The sequence below is a fragment of the Henckelia pumila genome, chromosome 3 (assembly GCF_033568475.1).
Source record: "Henckelia pumila isolate YLH828 chromosome 3, ASM3356847v2, whole genome shotgun sequence".
Taxonomy (NCBI): Eukaryota; Viridiplantae; Streptophyta; class Magnoliopsida; order Lamiales; family Gesneriaceae; genus Henckelia; species Henckelia pumila.
In genome coordinates this window covers 165,308,700-165,332,289 of record NC_133122.1, presented here as the reverse complement: position 1 = coordinate 165,332,289, position 23,590 = coordinate 165,308,700, and the positions used below count along the sequence as shown (strand labels likewise).

At 37.5% G+C, this 23,590-nt stretch overlaps 1 protein-coding gene across 1 annotated transcript; it reads left to right on the top strand.

Annotated features, from left to right (window-relative positions):
- Positions 1–1,187: 1,187 nt before the first annotated feature.
- On the top strand, positions 1,188–2,228 carry LOC140893369 (uncharacterized). Its single transcript, XM_073302431.1, has 4 exons — positions 1,188–1,308; positions 1,421–1,636; positions 1,700–1,849; positions 1,937–2,228. Exons 1-4 carry the CDS (start codon positions 1,303–1,305, stop codon positions 1,991–1,993), a joined length of 429 nt encoding a protein of 142 aa, XP_073158532.1. The 5' UTR covers positions 1,188–1,302; the 3' UTR covers positions 1,994–2,228.
- Positions 2,229–23,590: the final 21,362 nt, after the last annotated feature.

Below are 23,590 nucleotides of genomic sequence, written 5' to 3'. Positions count from 1 at the left end.
CACTCTCATGTAATCAATGTTAGGTATAACATATATAGTCAGCGCCCAAGAAACCTAGGTTTGGTTTGCCTGTATTTTTATTCATTAAAAATAAAATTAGTCAAAATTCAGAAATACAACCATGTAACAAATCTCGATTGATTCGATACTATGCTCGGAGTAGCAAATCCAATGACAAAAAATGCACTGCGTCGGTTTTTTCATTTGATACAATACAACAAATGCTACTTTTTTTTTTATTCACAATCGAAATGACATAGAATGATCAGCCGGAGAAGATTACGTTCTCTATGATAGGATGTTAAAAAAATGTATCCGCACCGTTTATTCATGTACACTACAAAAATAGAGAAATAAGCCAAATTTGAAAAATTTATGAAGCAAAAACTCAAAAAATATATATGTACTTTATGAAAACAATTAATCTCAAACATTGTCAATCTGTAGACTTATAACCAGCAACAACATTTATGGTCATAATGATGGTTGGTAGCATGCAGGATGCGTCAAGTACTGTCAACTCTAATAATGAAAAAACTAGCGTACCAATTTTCAAATGCATTCAATTAATGAATTAGTTACATGTTGTCAAGAAAATGTGATATAATATTGGAGCAAATAGAAATAATTGCGTGGGGTTCAAAGGATGGAGTGGTCTTATAACAAATCAAAGGACAACAACAACAATAATAATAAGTGTGGCAGTGGCCACCACCAGCACAGTGCGAGGCAGAGACTTTATCGACATGAATATACACTCTCACTCGCATCAGTGACAAACCAGTAAGACCCCATCTCCCTCATAACAAAAGTTTTACGAAACAAAACAATTCACCAAATAAAGTTAAAGTAAAAGTCCCCCAAAGGAAAGACCCTCACCTCTCTGTCTGTCTCTTACTGTTACTGTTGGTATACATTCTTAGATATTTGAGCTTCTTTAATTTCTTTGAATAACTACGTACTCTGTTGCTGTTGCTGTTGCTACTGCGCCTACCTATACTAATACTATACATCAATATCTTTTCTTTGGATCCCTTATTATTCAATTCAAATATTCAACCCCACTTTCTGACTTTTGTTTTTGTAGTATTTCATTTTCGGTTAATCCCCACTTTAAACACACGCTAGAAAGTAGGGAAAAAAAAAGTAGCCCATTTATTGATGGCCCCCTTCCCAATCCTCTTTATATATATATATATAATCCGACCTCGGTCCACCCATGCTACAAAAGCAAGTAGAGCTGTATATATTAAAATTAACCCATTAATTCGATCCTGAATCAAAATCTTGTTTAATTCCAAAATGGAGGTAAACTAGCTAGCTTTAATTTGGCTAGCTCGTATATATTTTGGAAAGTCGATCGACATATATATATATGCTCTGTAATTGGTGATATTGTTTAATTGGTTGAGTGGTGCAGGATTTGTACTTCCGGAGGAGCCATGTGCCGGCATTTGGGAGCTGGGATGTATGCAACGAGGACTTGCCATTCACCCAGTGCTTCGAGTCGGCGAGGCAAGCTGAGGCTCTGCGGTTTAGCTACTCCGAGGATCGAGATCTGTACGTCGCGGGTGATTTGTACGAGAATGATGTCGTAACTCCTGCTGTCATCGTCGTACCTCGCCGCCCCCGTAGGGTAATGTAATATATATACATGTAGAAATCATGGGTGGAAATTGATTGGGTTTTTTGTTTGCAGGCAAAAGCAGGGGAAGAAAAACAGATCAAGAAAGAAGAGGAATGGGTGGTTTGTGATTGTGAGTGTGGAGAAGCAAAAGCAGTGGGCAAAGCTGTGGATGAAGATCTGTACAAGATTTCACCTAAACTCCTTCGTGCTCACCACACAAGGGTACGTATATAATTGTAATTCTATTATTATTTCCCACAATTTAATTTAATTAATTGATTGTCATGTTTTTTCATGGTGAATGTGCAGAAGACTAGGGGATGGGGTCTGCTCTCGAGCTGCCTGCGGCCCACATGCGTCTGTTGAGTGAAATATTAATTATTATTAGTATAAAAATAGATAAATATTAATGTGTGTGTTATTTGGGTTCATGAAGGAAGAAGAGATGTATGTTATTGAAAATATAAATGCACCATTATTGTGTTTTTGCTTACGGTGAAATGACTTTTTGTATCGAGGGGACATGTCGTTCGTGAATAGTAAAGCCTTTTCTCTGCTTTACACGCATGCATCACCCATCACTGCTCTTCTCTCTACTTTTTCAACATATATAAATCAAATGAAATTATTACATATATAGCGAATGATTACTCCGGTGGTTTTTGTTTTGGTCTGCCTTGTCCTTAAACCTTGTGTAATTATGCTGATGGTGTTTTTTTTAGCTCGGACGCCACTCTTTTAAATTTGTGTTAAATGGATATATGCTTGAATTTTAGACGCTGATCAAGTAGTTTCAATTATATAGTAGTATAGTATAATTGTGAAAACGGCAAATTGATTTTACGTACTTTGGAAAGGATATATAGCTTCCCACGAACAATAACCTTGCAATATCATTCTTGTGAATCATAATAATTCATTACTATTATATTTATAATCTACACAGATTAATTGAAGGATAAATTTAAATTTTGGTATTTAACAATAATATTTTAATTACTAGAACTACAGATGGCATCGAAGTCTCTTTCCGCGGACTCGACAAATTTTGAAGGACAGTATTCGAAGTTTAACATCTCTAGTTTTTTTAATTAATATATACTAGCAAAAGATATATACATGCATCCATACGACTTTGATCGTGGATAAGTTTTGTTTAATAAATTTTGTTAAATAAATGATTTGAGAAGAGAAGAGATTAATGCGCAGTTAATATTATGTTATTTTAGTCAGTAATCAAATTTAATGCACTATAGCTTGTGTTACATGTAATTATAAAAAGTAATGTCACGTTATTTTAGTTAATAGTAAAATTTAATGCAATATAACATATATTATAAAAAAAAATATCATGTTATTTTAGTCAATAGTAAAATTTAATGTAATATAACATGTATTACATGTATTATAAAAAATAATATCATGTTATTTTAGTCAATAGTAAAATTTAATGTAATATAACATGTATTATAAAATGAGTACGAATCATCTATGTTAAAAAATTTTATGTGTTATAAATTTAATTGAATATATAGTTCGAAAATATGTATTAAATAAATATTATAATTTTGTAGAAATAAAATATTTGAAAAAACATAGAATTTTATATCATGATATACTTAATAAAATAAAATTTGAAAAAAAATATATTAATATATATTGCTTAAAACTTATCTTTCCACTGTTACTTACGAGAAAAAATATATTTAATGCAATTTAAATCTTTTACTGTGTCAAATGTTTTCTTTCTTAATATAAATAATTTCGTTGTCTCAAATTTCTTTGAACGTTCTCTTTTATTTTTAATTCATTGTTGTTCGAAATCTACAGTTGCAATTATTTCGTTGCTAAAAGTTTTGTTTAAATTTTGAATACTTTCAATTTCAAATGCTAACATTTTGTTTCGTTGCTAAAAGTTTTGTTTAAATTTTGAATACTTTCAATTTCAAATGCTAACATTCCGTCTTTTATTTCAAACGTCTTGTCCATTTTGATTTGATAAGAAGTGCATTCTTCTTAATTTATTTGGCGTATTTAAATTATGTACTATATTGAAGTGTTGTCGTACTATAAATAAAGTATATTTTATTAATAATTGCTAATCATTATATAGTATTTTTTTAAAAAAATATTTATATATCTTAATGATGGATCGTGTCGATATAATATTCAACAGTGCAACCAATAAAAATATTTGCAATATTTTCAAACTGTAACTGTTGCAGTGTCAGTATCATTATTATGATCACTGTTTTTCTATATTTACCTTAACATTTTAAGATAAGACATTTCAATAATTCATGTAAGCTTATAAATATAATATTTAAATGTAAGTAGATTTATCTTGAAACAATATATATTAGCATCGAAATTTTTCTAGTTATTACAGCTCATGTTTTCTATTGTTTTATTGAATGATTGTGAGTAATTACTACATGCTTCGTGTCATGTATTTGCCTTATTTTTTTTATCTCATGTATGCCCTGAAGCAATATAATTTGTTCTATATTTTTTAATACGTAATATACATTAAATCAAATTAAATCTTAATTTTTTAATTCATATCTCATGTTTTATAAATGTCATTTATAAATATTTGCTTCACTGATAAAATATTCAAATGTTTTCTCGTGAAATGATAAAAATAAATTGAATAATAAATAACATTATATCTTTTGTAGATTATTCATTTGATTGAGAATTTGCATCAATTTTCTTCCTTTCTCATGAATTTGCATTAATTTTGGAGGGGTTTGAATACACCACTTGCAATTTTTTTTCGATTTAATGACATGGTTCAGTTGTGTTCACAACTAAACAACTTGTTTTTTTTCTTGATTGTCGATATCAGTTGATCAACAAAGATATGTGCGAAAAATATCAATAGACAGATTGAACACTTATTAAGAAGTCGACTGAAATTAATAACACAGAAGTTGTTTATGGATGTTCGGAGATGAAAAACTCATGTCATCCTTTCTTCCTTTTGGAAGGTTTCTAATAATATTTGAATAATACAACTACTTGTAAAATCCCAATTCATCAAGTACTTAACACTTCCTTAACTGAAACTCATAGATGATAAGTGCATTTTATGCACTTAATTTGATTATGATTTAAATTAAATTTTGCGTGTTTCGAGATAAATTATGTGTTTTTGTTATTGTTTATGTGTTATGCAGAAAAATACCAAAAATTGGTGGAAAAGAAAAAAAAAAGGAAAATTTTGGATTTGGAGCAAGTGATCCTGCGCCTGACATGTAGCGACTCTGCGCTTGCTGTTTGAATTTGAAGCGCAGAGGTGCAAGAATGCTGCAATCTGCGCTATTGGGTCGAGAGAGTAGCGATTCTGCGCTACTGGAGAAGCGATTTTGTGCTTGCGCAGAAACATGGAAATTTTTGGATGTCTGCGAATTTGAAAATGAAGATTTTTGGATTTGATTGCTGGGTTTTTGAGCACATATAAAAGGGAAAGTGAAGGATGAGAATAGGAGAGGATCAGCCGCACATACGTTTTGGAAAAAGAATCACACGCAAGAACGAGAGATTGAGAGAGATTTAAGGCTGGGAATTTCTGAACCAGATTTGAAGAACTTGAAGATCAAGGAACAAAGAAGAAGATTGCGTCATCCGGACACGGCACCGCGACTTCGGATTTGTTATTCTTTACCTAAGCTTTTAATTGTTGAATTGAAGTCTAGTTTCAAAAATATGATTTGTTTTTGCACTATTTTGATTATGAACTAAATTTCTAAGTCTAGAGGATGATGTAGCTTGGTGTAGATGACTTCTACGACTTTTTGTGTAGTGACCCGCACCATGATCACTATTAATCAGAAGGTTAAGAATGCAATTAAACAATAAATAAACTTAATCAGAGTACAAATGTGGAACTTAAGTAAAATAATACCATAAAAGTATAACCTAGTGTTCAACCCTGCAATCCTGCCTTGGTCACCACCTAACCTCCCAATCCTCAGGAGAACTACCTGCAACTGTCCTATCGAATGGGGTGTCCAGACAACATAAAATAACCGAACGTGAACATAAAACGCTCAGTACGAGAGTACGCGCATACAATATTATATGTGCATGTATGCAAGTGTACTGGTTACCAAGACTCTCAGGTCAAGAAACAAGCTCATAGACCTGGCCCAGGGTATATAGCACGCTGCGCCGTCGCATCAGGAGGTGACTCCTATATCCAATGGATAATGGTTACCTCATACTAGTACAAGTGTCCAACCATATCGGTGATGTAGTGACCCGTATCCGTATTTAGCGATTAATATGTAATTAATCATATGAACGTGTTTAGATTTAGTAAAACATGATTAAGGAAATTTCTATTGGATTAACGGACTTCAGAAATGGACTCAAAATGATCGGAAATGGCCCGAAGGATGACCAGGAATGGAAGCAACGTTCGTGGAACGGATGCAACATTCTGGAAATCTGATGTCATCTGTGACGTCAGCAAGATGACATCATTGCTTACGAACGTGATGGGACATCGGACGCAACGTTCGTTGGACCGACGCAACAATGGCGAACGAACGCAACGATGGAGGAACGGACTTTCCGTTTCGCGTCTATAAATATGGGATCCGAGGCTTCATTCCAACTCGCACCTCTCCTCTTTTCTCTCTCGTTTCTTAGCCTTCTAACTCAGATCTAGGGAATTTTAGACGTCCTTTTTGGATTTCGGAAGTAGCATAGCGATCCAGGCATCGTAGCGGAGCTGTTGCCTAGTTTTGAGGCAGTCTCCATCAGTGGGTTGACGATGGACGCATGTATAGCTATGGTCTCCTTAAATTATTTAGGAGTATTTATTAGCTTAGTTAAGGCTTTTAGAGCTTAATGAATGATGCATAGGTAATTTGCATTGTAGAGTTGATGATAGGCTTGGAACCTAGAGTGGGACTGCTAGGGACTGCTTGTAGTAAGGTACGTAAGTACTGACTAAGATTGCCAGCGGATATGCATGCTTATATGTTTCATTTATGTGTTTGCATGTTATTGTTATTTTTATGTGGCATGTGCATATCATCTTGTGTCTGTACATCTTTTGAGATGATCCAGTTAGGGTTGCTCAGCCCTGTTTGGACGTTTTGATGTCGAGTACCCTTGCGGCCGACGGGCTTAGCCAGGTACTGGCATCTAGAGGACTCCGTGGTCTGCGTCTGAGATTCGGGAGTGAGTGGTCGCGCACAGTGGTTAGCAACCCCGATGTGACGAGCTCATGTCCCAGGCGCCAGTCTGAGCAGTTTGTATACAGTTATCCCAGATATGGATACCCTGTCATTTGCATGCATCATATTTGTATGTTTATCCGTATTTGCGTATTGAGTTTAGAGCTTACGTCCAGTATTTTCTGTGTATCTGGACACCCCATTTGACGGGACAGGTGTAGGTGCAGGATTGAGCACCAGGAGCTTGGAGAGGCCAGTGACCCTTGAAGACAACAAGATTAGCTGTAGGTTTTATTTAAGTTTATTCTATTGGGTTGTATAATCGAATATTTCTCCGGTCTGTTTGTATTTAAGTCTTCCGCAACAATTTATTTAATGCATGCTTAATTATGCTCTAAACTCTGATTAGTAGTGGATCCGGGTCGGGTCGCTACATTTATAGTATCAGAGCTGCATGCAAGAGACTTGAGATATAGTATTGAGACTTTGGGTTATCCTTGTAGAATTAACGAGATCATGGAAGAGGTGATGATGCGGCGATTAGGTTGCCTGAAGACTATCATCGTCGGTAGGAATCTTAAAGATTTGGCTTATGGGATTACAGCAAGTGCGGACAAGAACGATGGATTGTGTCCGAATTTTCAAGACTTCTACTCATGTGGATCCTAGACTTGTATCGAGTACCGGATGCTAGAGGCAGTGGAATAGGATTGGTGGGGAATTACTTGATGTTTGCATCTGTACAATCATTACCATGATGACACTACTCTAAAGATTCTCCAGTTGTAGTTAAAGAGATTGCCATATAGACCTTCACCAGGGAATGCATCAAGTGGCTAAGGCACGACTGGTTTTGAGCGTAAGGTCTTTAAACTCATGCAGAACATGGTTTTGCCGGTATGCATGTATCGATGCGTTCAGTAGACATACGGGAAACTTCATGTTCAAAATCATGATACGGATACAAGAAGAAAGCTGAAGGTAGATCGTGAGCAGAAGAGGTCGACTTACAGGCACTGATGCAGAGCATAGATGGTTAGCGAGCACGGGTCATTTTTCCGGATATCTTTGCAGGAGGACATGTAGAGAGATTTGGTCAGGAGTACGCTAGCATTGATGCGTGTGTCTATTAGAAGCTTAATGCTCAAGAAACGAAGACTAGTACGATGATTTTAAATACTGTATTATTGTAATTGTAAATAGTATTTCAGTTGTAATGAATCATCAGAATACGGTTGTGTCATTCAAGTTATTAGTTGTACATTTTTGTTGTATTTTCGGAATACTGTAATTGTATTACATGAAATTGTAATAAAGAAATTGTACATAACTTGAAGTAATAATACATGTTTTATTTATCCAGCAATTCATGAATGATTTCAAGTGATTTTGCTAAATTTGGCTTGGTTCTAGTTGATTAATGCTCAACTATTTTAGCTCATGGGTTTGGAGTAAGCCAGCTGTAACTGTTTGACTTGAGGTTAGTCTAGGCGTTTCCTAGGATTGACCTAGTTAGTCAGTGGACCAAGTTAGTGCCAGTGATGAAGTGATTCATCTGGAGGCATGGGGAATATTGTTCGGTCTGGACATTTGGGTTTTGTCCTAGGTTGTTTTCTTAGAATAGTAATTTGTGTGACCTTCGCAGGTTGATACTTCGTGATGATGGTTTTCATCAGGAACCAGGTCCAGTATATGCCGAGAATTGTGGACTATGACCATGACTAAACGTGATGGGGTGCGACCCTATGCCAGTGTTAATCTGGGAGTCTTTGTACTTCGGAGGTTGCCTGGAAGCCTTCGTGCTTCAGGATTGACGGTGGGAAGGCTACTCAGTCTAGAGTTTTGGTAACAGTCACGATGGGGTATGACCTTGGATTAGATGTCTGGTTAGGTATCAGTGGTTTATATATCGTCTGGCTGTCGTCAGAGATATTGGTTTGGATTTCTGCCGTGAGGACCAGTCTTGGAAAGATTTCCTTGACAAGTGTATACTCTGAGCATTAGATTTTGACCTGTGAAATATGTCTAGACTAGTGGAACTAGTAGGTGATTAGATTCTCTTGAATAGGATTTATCCAGGAGAAAGGATTTTAGACTGTATGGAACATTGACTCGGGGGTGAGTATTTTCCAGCAATGATGGTTTCCTTCAGTAATGGATTATATCCGATGCTAAGGATTGTACAGGACTATTTGAGGCGTGAGGGAAGCGTGACTTATGCCAGTGTACACTTGGTGGTGATTCCAGGTGGGACATCGTGGTAGGTTACCTCAGTCTTGAATTGTTTCAGTCTTAGCAAGGGATATAATTATCAGGAGCATGTTCAGCGATAGTTGGAATCTTTCGGACTTATATTGCGTCTTGGTTTTGACAAGTCCTAATGATCATCTTGAATGAACATAGACAGTGGATAGTATGTCTAACTGGTGCAGGCTTGGCGCTAGTAACTACTCGTAGCTGTTGTTTGACTCTGTTAGAGATAAATGATTGAATCAGGCGTGATTCTTTTGACTCCTAGTATTTAAGATTATCGGACGTTTGGCGGTGAGATCATCGATAATTGATCAAGCCATGAGAGTTTTTCATTGATCAGTGATTGTCTGATTAGGGTTGATATCGTCAGGCAGAGCGAGAGCCACAGTAGATCGACTTGATCGATCAGATTATTCCAACCGGTGCTGAGTTGGGATATAGCGAATCAGGAAGTACTGGGGATAGTACTATAAGTATGGTATGCTTAGATGCAGCGATTCAAATACATTTAGAAAATTCTTCAGTCGTTAAGGATCTCCAGAAATGCGGGAATCGGTACTATAGGATTCTGCGAATCATGAAAGTGGTCATAGGTTGGTTTTTTGATCATATTTTGATGGCAGCGTTGCTGAGGTTACCCGTGACGGATTTGATCCAAGAATTTCTTGGTGGTAGCATTGATTGATCCAGTTTGCGAAAATGAGATTTAGTGATTTTTCCAAGATTCTCAGTGGACAATTCTTGGGGACTGTTAGTCGAAGTGTTTTGCTTGGGTGCTTCCAGCAGAATTCTCAAGAGTTGTTCTTGAAAGGCAATTCGACAAGTGCTTATGGATTTCAACAAGCGTTAGCAGGTTAGCATCAGTTGTTTCATGGGATGAGACAGCAGCTAAGACTTGTGTTTTTGAGTTTGGCGGGATTGTTGTCGCTGATGTCCCAGTGTGTTCTGATGTGCTGTGTCATTAAGAAGTTGAGATAGTGGAATTGATGCTAGTATTGTGTTGGAAAACGGTGTTCAGATCAATCAAAATTGATACCCGGTGCAGCGGAAGTTTTAAAATTTTATATGGAACTATTCCATATCATGGGTATCAAAACTTTACGATTAAATTGTGCGTGTAAAAATTAAATAACAATTAAATTTTTACCTTGAATCTCGAAACGAGATTATGGACACCAACAGATAACTCTGCTCTTGTTGTATATCCCAGGAACTGATGGACGAACAATTCTTCAATCAGGTCCACGAACAGAATTCGAATCCCTCTGATAGATTGCACTAGAAAATCTATCAGAAGTTTCTACGAAGAGAATTAACGAATTTGATCCGTTAAACCAGACTGCAAATTCGAAATTCACAGACTGGATTTCAGAGAGAAAAACACAGAGAGGGGGGCGGCCACTCTAGGTCTCAAAACCCTAGTGTTCGAAAATTATGAGACTTGTATCTAATTTCTGCACTGCAACAACTTATTTATAATGTGGGCTGCTAACAGCTTAGGGCCCATTAGTCATAAGTTAAAGCCTGACAAGCAAAGCCTGCATATTCAGAAATTAATATAAAATTCATCGTGACTCAGATTGATAAACCAATTTCACCAATGTGCACAGAACTATTTCTGCATCTTTTAAAGTCAAGATAAATTTTTTGAATCCGAATTCAGTGATTTCCAAAAATGCCCATCCCTATGTCATTTTAGGAAATCTTACTCTTCTACTCTGATATAAGAAGTCCTACTTCTTTGTTTATTAAATTTAACTCTTTAAATTTAACTATCTCAACGGGAATTAGAAATCCATTACTTGTGTGACCCTCAATGGTTTAGGGATACAGCTAGCCGTGGGCTCACAACTCCTTGCGACTCGGAACAACAATTTTCGACTTGCCCATCGAATCATGATAAGAGCGCCTAGCAACATCGCCCCATGATTCCCTAGGTATCACTGATAGTGCCTGCAAGAACCAATAGATTTTGGTTAGCGTACAGTACGGTCCCTTCATCCATATATCCCGATCGAATCAACAACTATTAGTAAATCGAGAGTCGTTCGAGATTCGATAACTATGCAATGCATCTTGAAGATCAAATAGTGACATCGCATGCGCTACTAAGAAACCATTTCTTAAAACACATCATGTACTCTGGCCAGAGATTCGTCACACTAATATCTCCTCAGATTGCATAGGATATCCACACTCGCAAGTATGTGGTGAATCCTTGACAAAAAAGCATCGACTCCTATATGTGTCGTAACTGTACCCAATCCCAACACCTGATGACCCCAATAGAATCGGTAAACGAGTCAAAGTACAGTACTAGTATATAGAGTCTCAATGATATTTCAAGTAGTAAGGACTAATGGTGTACAACCAAAACCGCGGACTTTATCCACTCGATAAGTGATAACCACTTGGAAAGTCCGGATAGGGTAGTTCGATCATTCATCGTATGAATATCCATTTGCATGCTTTGAACATCTCTATGTTTCATACCAATGAAACGTGGTACTCGGCATCGCAAATGCTAGTCTTAATCTCGAGCGATCCTTATCCTTATTAACGGACGGCTCAATCGACTAGGAACTGTTTAGAATATACAGTGACTATAAGATGTGTTTCATGATAGCCATCCCCATGTGCCACCACATCTTACATACACTATAGTATATTCAAGGTCTTCATCTAAACATCTTATAGTATGTCACAACATAATAATATGATAAAAGATAAAGTAAATGCCATTATAAAAGTGTAAATTATATTAAACAAAAGATTGTTTATACATAGAGTCATAAAAGCCCTTAGCCACAAGTTGGCTTACCGGGCACCCATTCTTTCAATCTCCCACTTGCCCTAAAGCCAACTAGTCACACTACGTAGTCCCATTGCTTCGCGATGTTTGTCAAATAATGGTCCTGGCAAGGGCTTAGTAAGTGGATCAGCGATATTGTCTGCAGAGGCCACTCTCTCGACAGTGATGTCTCCTCTTTCCACGATCTTCCGGATGATGTGGTATTTCCTCAGTACGTATTTGGATCTTTGATGAGACCTTGGTTCCTTTGCCTAAGCAATGACACCCGTGTTGTCACAGTACACCGGGACTGGACCAACAGCTTCAGGAATGACGCCCAACTCTTGGACGAAATTTCTCATCCAAACGGCCTCTTTAGCAGCAGCTGATGCCGCAATGTATTCTGCCTCAGTGGTGGAATCCGCTGTGGTGTCCTGCTTGGAACTCTTCCAAGAGACAGCACTGCCATGAAAGAGTGGGTGCCCAGTGAGCCAACTTGTGGCTAAGGGCTTTGATGACTCTTTGTATAAACAATCTTTTGTTTAAATATAATTTACACTTTTATAATGGCAATGACTTTATCTTTCTTCGTATTGTTATATTGTGATATACTATTGTTGTTTTGATAAAGACCTTGAATATACTATAGTGTATGTAAGATGTGGTAGTGCATGGGGATGACTATCATGAAACACATCTTATAGTCACTGTATATTCTAAACCGTTCCTAGTCGATTGAGCCGTCCGATAATAAGGATAAGGATCGCTCGAGTTTGAGACTAGCATTTGCGATGCAGAGTACCACGTTTCATTGGTAAGGAACATAGAGATGTTCGAAGCATGCAAATGGATATTCATATGATGAATGATCGAACTACCCTATCCGGACTTTCCAAGTGGTTATCACTTATCGAGTGGATAAAGTCCGCAGTTTTGGTTGTACACCATTAGTCCTTACTACTTGAAACATCATTGAGACTCTATATGCTAGTACTGTGCTTTGACTCGTTTACCGACTCTATTGGGGTCATCAGGTGTCGGGTTTGGGTACAGTTACAACACATATAGGAGTCGATGCTTTGTTGTCAAGGATTCACCACATACTTGCGAGTGTGGATATCCTATGAAATCTGAGGAGATATTAGTGTGACGAATCTCTGGCCAGAGTACATGATGTGTTTTAAGAAATGGTTTCTTAGTAGCACATGCGATGTCACTATTTGATCTTCAAGATGCGTTGCATAGTTATCGAATCTAGAACGACTCTCGATTTACCAATGGTTGTTGATTCGATCGGGATATATGGATGAAGGGACCGTACTGTACGCTAACCAAAATCTATTGGTTCTTGCAGGCACTATCAGTGATACCTAGGGAATCATGGGGCGATGTTGCTAGGCGCTCTTACCATGATTCGATGGGCAAGTCGGAAATTGTTGTTCCGAGTCACAAGGAGTTGTGAGCCCACGGCTAGCTGTATCCCTGAACCATTGAGGGTCACACAGAGTAATGGATTTTTAATCCCCGTTGAGATAGTTAAATTTAAAGAGTTAAATTTAATGAACAAAGAAGTTGGACTTCTTATTTAAGAGTAGAGGAGTAAGATTTCCTAAAATGACATAGGGATGGACATTTTTGGAAATCACTGAATACGGATTCAGAAAAATTTATCTTGACTTTAAAAGGTGCAGAAATGGTTTCTGTGCACATTGGTAAAATCGGTTTATCAATCGGAGTCATGATGAATTTTATATTAATTTCTGAACATTCGGGCTTTGCTTGTCAGGCTTGAACTTATGACTAATGGGCCCTAAGCTGTTAGCAGCCCACATTATAAATAAGTTATTGCAGTACAAAAATTACACAACAGAGGTCACAAAATATTTTGGAAAACCCTAGCTGCGTTTTATCAGAGTGGCCGCCCCCTCCCTCTCTCTATCGGGAAAAATCCAGCCTGTGAATTTTGAATTACAGTCTGGTTTAAAGGATCAAATTCGTTAATTCTCTTCGTAGAAACTTCTGATAGATTTTCTAGTGCAATCTATCAGAGGGATTAAATCTCTGTTCGTGGACCTGATTGAAGAACAGTTCGTCCATCAGTTCCAGGGATATACAACAAGAGCAGAGTAATCTGTTGGTGTCCATAATCTCGATTCGAGATTGGAGGTAAAAATTTATAATTGTTATTTAATTTTTACACACACAATTTAATCGTAAAGTTTTGATACACATTATGGAATCGTTCCATATAAAATTTTTAAACTTCCGCTGCACCGGGTATCAATCTTGATTGATCTGATCGCAGTTCTCCAACAGTGGTATCAGAGCCAGGTTGCTCAGATCAAGCGATTAAATTAATCGATTGTACAAAAATTTTTTAGCCTCGGTTTTTTGAAACAAAATAATTTTTTTTTTTAAATTAAAAATTTTTCCGGGCAAAAACACGGGCTGCGCACGGCGCTGCCCATGGGCAGCGACGTGATCGCTGCCCAGGGCAGCGCACGGCGCTACCCAGGGCAGCGATCGTCGCTGCCCTAGGGGCAGCCGAGCTGCCCGGCCCGAGCCCTTTTGGGGCGCGGGCAGCCCGGGAGCGTCCCGGGCGGCCCGCGAAAAATTAATTTTTAATTTTAAAATTAAAATTTTAATATGTTAAAATTCTATTTTTGGTCCGATCGAAAATTGTTTTTGATTGGTCCACGAGGCGTCGGATCGAATTGTTCGAGTTCGAAAATTTTAAAATTGATTTTTGGATAAATTTGAATTTTTGAAAAATTTATAGATTTTATCCGTTAAATCAGATTTTATGAAATTAATTATTTTTGGTACGATTGATGATAAGATATGATCTTATGGAAATATTGAGTAAAATATGATTTTATGTATAAAATTGGATTTTATATGTAAAATATGATTTTATTTGATAAAAAGATAAAATATGATTTTGTATGTAAAATAAGATTTTATATATGGAATATGATTTTATCCTTTTAATTTAAATTGTCATTGCATGTTATCCAATAAATTAATTTTGAATTAAATGTTATTGGATAAGGATGATCGATTGCCATGACCAATTTTGTAGGTGTATGTTAGGAATTTACATTTGTTTTTATTGTTGTTGGATTTATTAATGGGCCTGATTTATGGCCCAATATGAATTGTCATATGTAATAAAAGTGGGCCTGATTTATGGCCCGTTTCCACCCCTTAAAATGTATCCCTACTTGTCATGGTTATTTATTGTAAATACATTAGACTTAGTGGGAGATGAAGATTTGAAGACGGAGGTGGTACCAGCAGACAATAAAGACTGAAGAAATGTAAATTGGAAGCTCAATGTAATAGGATTGCATTGCATACCTGCATATTACCTAGGATTGGACTTAGACTCGTGATTGGCAACCACGGGTCGATTAGAAATGGAATCGATCATCCTATATAATATATGATATTATAGTTGTATGCATGTTTTAGACAAAATTGTATGAATCCCGCAAGCATACAAATTTTAAAATGATGAGACAAATTTTCAAAATTAAAATCCATCATTTTAAATATGATTTAAAATTGATATCAAGATAAATAAAGAAAATTTAAATATTGTTTAAATGTTCCTACCTTCCATCAACGATCAATGTATGAGATGCTACCCGCAGATACGGTCCGGCTCATATTATTGGGGGGGCCCGTTCGTCGGAAAGCTGTACATTGGATCGACACATGTTGTAAGTTGGGTGGAACTCCCATGGGATCGGCTCATATTATTGGGGGATCCACATGGCGACCATCCATCACAACTTAATATTGATGGGTCATCTTGACGTGTCACAATAAACGACGTCATATTATTGGGCCCTTATTGGACATGAGGTAAAAACGTGGAGGTTGCTTTGGAAGCAATTGGGCTCTACCTTTTGAAAATTATGGTTGGCTGATATTATTCGGGACCATAGTTTGTCAATAGGACTCGATGTTCCCACTAAGGAAAATATTTTCCCGTTTTCACTAGAGGGTAGTGAAATCGTTAAAATAGTGGGAGTGAGATTCATAAAATAAATTTCGCCTATTTTATGTCTTAGTAAATTATTAAACAATCATCGATTATTGTCTGTTTCAACTCAGTATTTCATTACAATGAATTCGTAATCCACATGTTCTCGAACAAAACAAACTTTCTGGCGCAACTATACGGAATGGTTCCATAAAGTTACATCAGCCGGGTTTCTTGCAGTGATGGCAAACTTGTTTAGACTTGTCCAATTTTGCATGTAACATTTGGCCTTGAGATCATGGTCCAACCATTTCTCTAGTTCGGCCAACCTTTCGGCAGTTACATCAGCCGGGGCTGTTTTTGGAGAAGCCTTTTCTAACACTTAGAAAATCTTTTCCGAACTTAGGACAATCTTAACTTATGGAATCATTCCGTATTGTTTGCGCCAGTAAGTTTGTTTTGTTCGAGAATTGAAACATGTGGATTACGAAGATTCATCATAATGATATACTGAGATGAAACAGACAATTATCGATGATTGTTTAATTAATTTACTAAGACATAAAATATGGCGAGATTTCATTTTATGAATTACACTCCCACTATTTTAACGATTTCACTACCCTCTAGTGAAAACGGAAAACTATTTTCCTTAGTGGGAACATGGAGTCCAATTGACAAACTATGGTCCCGAATAATATCAGCCAACCATAATTTTCAAAAGGTAGAGCCCAATTGCTTCCAAAGCAACCTCCACGTTTTTACCTCATGTCCAATAAGGGCCCAATAATATGACGCCGTTTATTGTGACACGTCAAGATGACCCATCAATATTAAGTTGTGATGGACGGTCGCCATGTGGATCCCCAATAATATGAGCAAATCCCATGGGAGTTCCACCCAACTTACAACATGTGTCGATCCAATGTACAACTTTTCGACGAACGGGCCCCCCCAATAATATGAGCCGAACCGTATCCGCGGGTAGCATCTCATACATTGATCGTTATGGAAGGTAGGAAAATTTAAACAATATTTAAATTCTCTTTTAATCTTGATATCAATTTTAAATCATATTTAAAATGAGGGATTTTAATTTTGAAAATTTGTCTCATCTTTTATTTTATGTATGCTTGCGGGATTCATACAATTTAGTCTAAAACATGCATACATCAATAATATCATATATTATTTAGGATGATCGATTCCATTTCTAATCGACCCGTGGTTGCCAATCACGAGTCTAAGTCCAATCCTAGGTAATATGCAAGTATACAATGCAATCCTATTACATTGAGCTTCCAATTTACATTTCTTCAGTCTTTATTGTTTGCTGGGCCCACCTTCGTCTTCAAATCTTCATCTCCCACTAAGTATAATGTATTTACAATAAATAACTATGACAAGTAGGGGATACATTTTAAGGGGTGGGAACAGGCCATAAATCAGGCCCACTTTTATTACATATGACAATTCATATTGGGCCATAAACCAGGCCCATTAATAAATCCAACAACAATAAAAACAAATGTAAATTCCCTAACATACACCTACAAAATTGGTCATGGTAATCGATCATCCTTATCCAATAATATTTAATTCAAAATTAATTTATTGGATAACATGCAATGACAATTAAATTAAAAAGGATAAAATCATATTCCATATATAAAATCTTATTTTACATACAAAATCATATTTTACCTTTTTATCAAATAAAATCATATTTTACATATAAAATCCAATTTTATACATAAAATCATATTTTACTCAATATTTCCATAAGATCATATCTTATCATCAATTGTACCAAAAATAATTAATTTCATAAAATCTGATTTAACGGATAAAATCTATAAATTTTCCAAAAATTCAAATTTATCCAAAAATCAATTTTAAAATTTTCGGACTCGAACAATTCGATCCGACGCCTCGTGGACCAATCAAAAACAATTTTCGATCGGACAAAAAATAGAATTTTAACATATTAAAATTTTAATTAAAAATAAAAATTAATTTTCCCGGGCTGCCCGGGACGATCCCGGGCAGCCCGCGCCCCTAAAGGGGCTCGGGCCGGGCAGCCCGTCGCTGCCCATTGGGCAGCGACGATCACTGCCCTGGGCAGCGATGGACTCGCTGCACTTGGGCAGCGATCCAATCGCTGCCCTTTGCGATGGACTCGCTGCCCTTGGGCAGCGACGTTCGCTGCCCCGGGTTTGCCCATTAATTTTAAATTTTAAAATCCTTTTGTTTCAAAAACCAAGGCTTAAAAAATTTTGTACAATTGATTAATTTAATCGCTTGATCTGAGCAACCTGGCTTTGATACCACTGTTGGAAAACGGTGTTCAGATCAATCAGAATTGATACCCGGTGCAGCGGAAGTTTTAAAATTTTATATGGAACTATTCCATATCATGGGTATCAAAACTTTACGATTAAATTGTGCGTGTAAAAATTAAATAACAATTAAATTTTTACCTTGAATCTCGAAACGAGATTATGGACACCAACAGATAACTCTGCTCTTGTTGTATATCCCAGGAACTGATGGACGAACAATTCTTCAATCAGGTCCACAAACAGAATTTGAATCCCTCTGATAGATTGCACTAGAAAATCTATCAGAAGTTTCTACGAAGAGAATTAACGAATTTGATCCGTTAAACCAGACTGCAAATTCGAAATTCACAGACTGGATTTCAGAGAGAAAAACACAGAGAGGGGGGCGGCCACTCTAGGTCTCAAAACCCTAGTGTTCGAAAATTATGAGACTTGTATCTAATTTCTGCACTGCAATAACTTATTTATAATGTGGGCTGCTAACAGCTTAGAGCCCATTAGTCATAAGTTAAAGCCTGACAAGCAAAGCCTGCATATTCAGAAATTAATATAAAATTTATCGTGACTCAGATTGATAAACCAATTTCACCAATGTGCACAGAAACCATTTCTGCATCTTTTAAAGTCAAGATAAATTTTTTGAATCCGAATTCAGTGATTTCCAAAAATGCCCATCCCTATGTCATTTTAGGAAATCTTACTCTTCTACTCTGATATAAGAAGTCCTACTTCTTTGTTTATTAAATTTAACTATTTAAATTTAACTATCTCAACGGGAATTAGAAATCCATTACTTGTGTGACCCTCAATGGTTCAGGGATACAGCTAGCCGTGGGCTCACAACTCCTTGCGACTCGAAACAACAATTTCCGACTTGCCCATCGAATCATGGTAAGAGCGCCTAGCAACATCGCCCCATGATTTCCTAGGTATCACTGATAGTGCCTGCAAGAACTAATAGATTTTGGTTAGCGTACAGTACGGTCCCTTCATCCATATATCCCGATCGAATCAACAACTATTGGTAAATCGAGAGTCGTTCGATATTCGATAACTATGCAATGCATCTTGAAGATCAAATAGTGACATCGCATGTGCTACTAAGAAACCATTTCTTAAAACACATCATGTACTCTGGCCAGAGATTCGTCACACTAATATCTCCTCAGATTGCATAGGATATCCACACTTGCAAGTATGTGGTGAATCCTTGACAACAAAGCATCGACTCCTATATGTGTCGTAACTATACCCAATCCCGACACCTGATGACGCCAATAGAATCGGTAAACGAGTCAAAGTACAGTACTAGTATATAGAGTCTCAATGATGTTTCAAGTAGTAAGGACTAATGGTGTACAACCAAAAATGCGGACTTTATCCACTCGATAAGTGATAACTACTTGGAAAGTCCAGATAGGGTAGTTCGATCATTCATCGTATGAATATCCATTTGCATGCTTTGAACATCTCTATGTTCCATACCAATGAAACGTGGTACTTGCTATCACAAATGCTAGTCTTAATCTCGAGCGATCCTTATCCTTATTAACGGACGGCTCAATCGACTAGGAACTGTTTAGAATATACAGTGACTATAAGATGTGTTTCATGATAGTCATCCCCATGTGCCACCACATCTTACATACACTATAGTATATTCAAGGTCTTCATCTAAACATCTTATAGTATGTCACAACATAATAATATGATAAAAGATAAAGTAAATGCCATTATAAAAGTGTAAATTATATTAAACAAAAGATTGTTTATACATAGAGTCATAAAAGACCTTAGCCACAAGTTGGCTCACCGGGCACCCACTCTTTCGTATTGATATATTTTGGTTTGGGATCGAGGTGAACCAGTTTGGTTATCCCAGTTAGCGAGTCAAGGATTTTCGTTATCTAGGACAGGATAACCGGAATCGTTTTCGTCAATACTATCTTTAGTGACGAGATAGAGGTAAGAGTTTGATACAGACTACTAATGCTGGGGATGGTGTTAGTCCATCTGAGAGTTTCAGCAGGATGGTAGTGTATTTTGAGGCGACGACCTCGAAGAGTACGTTAAGACAAGAAATTGTGTACAATGATATTGTCACAATTGAAGTTGGTAAACAGGTGTTCTTTGGGAACATTCGTTGACATCGGGCAGGGTAAGTACTGAAGGTACGTACTATGATGCTAGGAAATTGTCAGGATTTGGTTGTATCCTTGGCAGGATGACTAGTGTGATCAAGTAGATGCTATCTACGATAGCGAGATTCGGATCAAGGTTGATCGCAATCAGTCTAAGGATTTCAGATGGTTAGAGTGGTGTGCAGCGATGCAATTTCTTTGCGAGCTAGTGGCCGTTAGTTGCCATTTCTCTTCGCATAAGGTATTGTTTTGGGAATAAATATTTTATCCTTAGTGATAAGGAATAACTCGGATGAGTTCTTGGAAAGAGATCTCTAGGATTTGACCGAGATTTGAATCAAGATCGATTGTTTAGCATTTTGCGATAACATCGGGGGGTGCGATGTTAGCATTAGACCAGTGAGATACAATATGTTGTATCTTGTGTTCTCGTCGGGCAACGATGGAGTTCTTGCGTGTCTAGAGATAGCTGATGACTAGTTTTGATCTTAACAGAAATGTCATCACTAAGACTTGTATTTAGTGTGGCTGACACAGTCGGAAATTTGGACCAAATGTGCCGTGTCGTTTGCGGTTAACGATGGATAACTGACGGTAGTCAGTAGTGTTACACAATTCTAGCAGGATTGTGGATAAGAAGACATTGATTGCCAAGGTAAAATCTTCTAAGGCGTATGAGTTTAGAATCAACGCGGATTCTAGACCGAGTATAAGTTCTGAAGTGGTTCAGTGATTAAACAGACCCTGCAGGTTTAGCGAGGTTTGGGGTTGTTGAAGGTTATTCGACCAGAGGTTCGAACCGGAACTATTGGTGGACTGGGCAAGTGGTCTATGTTATATTCTCGAGGTTTACCCTAGATTTTGTAGACGAAATCTTTCAAGGGGAAAGAATGTAGTGACCTATATTCGTATTTAGCGATTAATATGTAATTAATCATATGAGCATGTTTAGATTTAGTAAAACATGATTAAGGAAATTTCTATTGGATTAACGGACTTCAGAAATGGACTCAGAATAATTGGAAATGGCTCGAAGGTGACCAGGAACGGAAGCAACGTTCGTGGAACGGGTGCAACGTTCTGGCCATCTGATGTCATCCATGACGTCAGAAAGATGAAGTCATTGCTTACGAACGTGATGGGACATCGGACGCAACGTTTGTCGGACGGACGCAACGATGGTGAACGAATGCAATGATGGAGGAACAGACGTTCCATTCAACGTCTATAAATATGGGATCCGAGCCTTCATTCCAACTCGCACCTCTCCTCTCTTCTCTCTCCTATCTTAGCCTTCTAACTCAGATCTAGGGAATTTTAGGTATCCTTTTGGGATTCTGGAACTGGCATAGCGATCCAGGCGTCGTAGCGAAGTTGTGGCGTAGTTTTGAGGCAGTCGCCATCAGTGGGCTGATGACGGACGCAGATATAGCTATGGTCTCCTAAAATAATTAGGAGTATTTATTAGCTTAGTTAAGGCTTTTAGAGCTTAATGAATGATGAATGGGTAATTTGTATTGTAGATTTGATGATAGGCTTGGAACCTAGAGTGGGACTGCTAGGGACTGCCTATAGTAAGGTACGTAAGTACTGACTGAGATTGCCAGCGGATATGCATGCTTATATGTTGCATTTATGTTTTTGCATGTTATTGTTATTGTTATGTGGCATGTGCATATCATCTTGTGCCTTTACATCTTTTGAGATGATCCAGTTAGGGTTGCTCAGCCCTGTTTGGACGTTTTGATGTCGAGTACCCTTGCGACCAACGAGCTTAGCCAGGTACTGGCATCTAGAGGACTCCGTGGTCCGCGTCCGAGATTCGGAAGTGAGTGGTCGCGCACAGTGGTTAGCAACCCCGATGTGACGAGCTCATGTCCCAGGCGCCAGTCTGAGCATTTTGTATATAGTTATCCCAGATATGGATACCCTGTCATTTGCATGCATCATATTTGTATGTTTATACATATTTGCGTATTGAGCTTAGAGTTCACGTCCAGTATTTTTTGTGTATCTGGACACCCCATTAAACGGGGCAGGTGTAGGTGTAGGATTGAGCACCAGGAGCTTGGAGAGGCCAGTGACCCTTGAAGACAGCAAGATTAGCTGTAGGTTTTATTTAAGTTTATTCGATTGGGTTGTATAATCAAATTTTTTTAACTGGTTGTATTTCACCGGTTTGCTTGTATTTATATCTTCCGCAGCAATTTATTTAATGCATGCTTAATTATGCTCTAAACTCTGATTAGGTAGTGGATCTGGGTCGGGTCACTATAGGTGACCTGACACAAGACTTACGTATCCAACCATCCACTAATCGTAAGGTGAGCGCCCTACTACAGGATATCCCAAACATACAGGATCAATATGCTCATGTATGCAAGAAACAGTCATGACATGTACATGCAGATAAAATCATGCCATATAATCAAATAAACCACAAAAACACATAATACATGCATACTCAGTCTGGATGTAGTGACCCTGCATGGAATCACCTACTAACTGGCAACTAATAGCATGCAATAAACTTAATAAAGTAAAAAGCTTAACAGAGTAAAACGTGCGGAAACATAATCCAAAAATTACATATCAGCTTAGTAAAATATATCCAGGCTTAATACTGTAGTGATACAACCATATAGAAAAACTTAAAAGTAAACATCATACAGCTATATCGAATCCTGCTGTAAAATCCTCAAGGCTCCTGCTCCCTAGTCCTGCCTTGAACTACCAGCTCCGTCCATCCTGCGACCTGCCCCGTGGAATAGGGTGTCCAAGATAACAACTAGGACGTGAGTGCTAACGCCCAGTACATAAACATGAGTAAACATATGTATATAATGCATGCAACATGATGACTTGTAAATGGTCATCTGAAAAGTCATGCTCAGTACCGGCGCCACATGAGTGCTGCCACCGCACGGATCAACCTCTGGGTGCAACCACACTCGTCTAGTACACCAGAGTAGTCAGATATACATGTCCCCGCCGTCGCGGTACTCTCAGTGACAGACTATCGAGTATAGAGCTGAGCGGCTCTATAATCAAGTATAACAAGGTATAGGCTCAACGTGTATATGCACATGACATATGAATATAGAAAGCAGTAAATCATATATCACGTCATATAATAATGCCAAATAAATGCAACATATAAACATGTATACTCGCTGGCAATCTCAGTCAATGTGTACGTACCTCTAGGCTAGTTCAAGTATAGTAGATCCTAGGTTCCAAGCCTATATTCAAA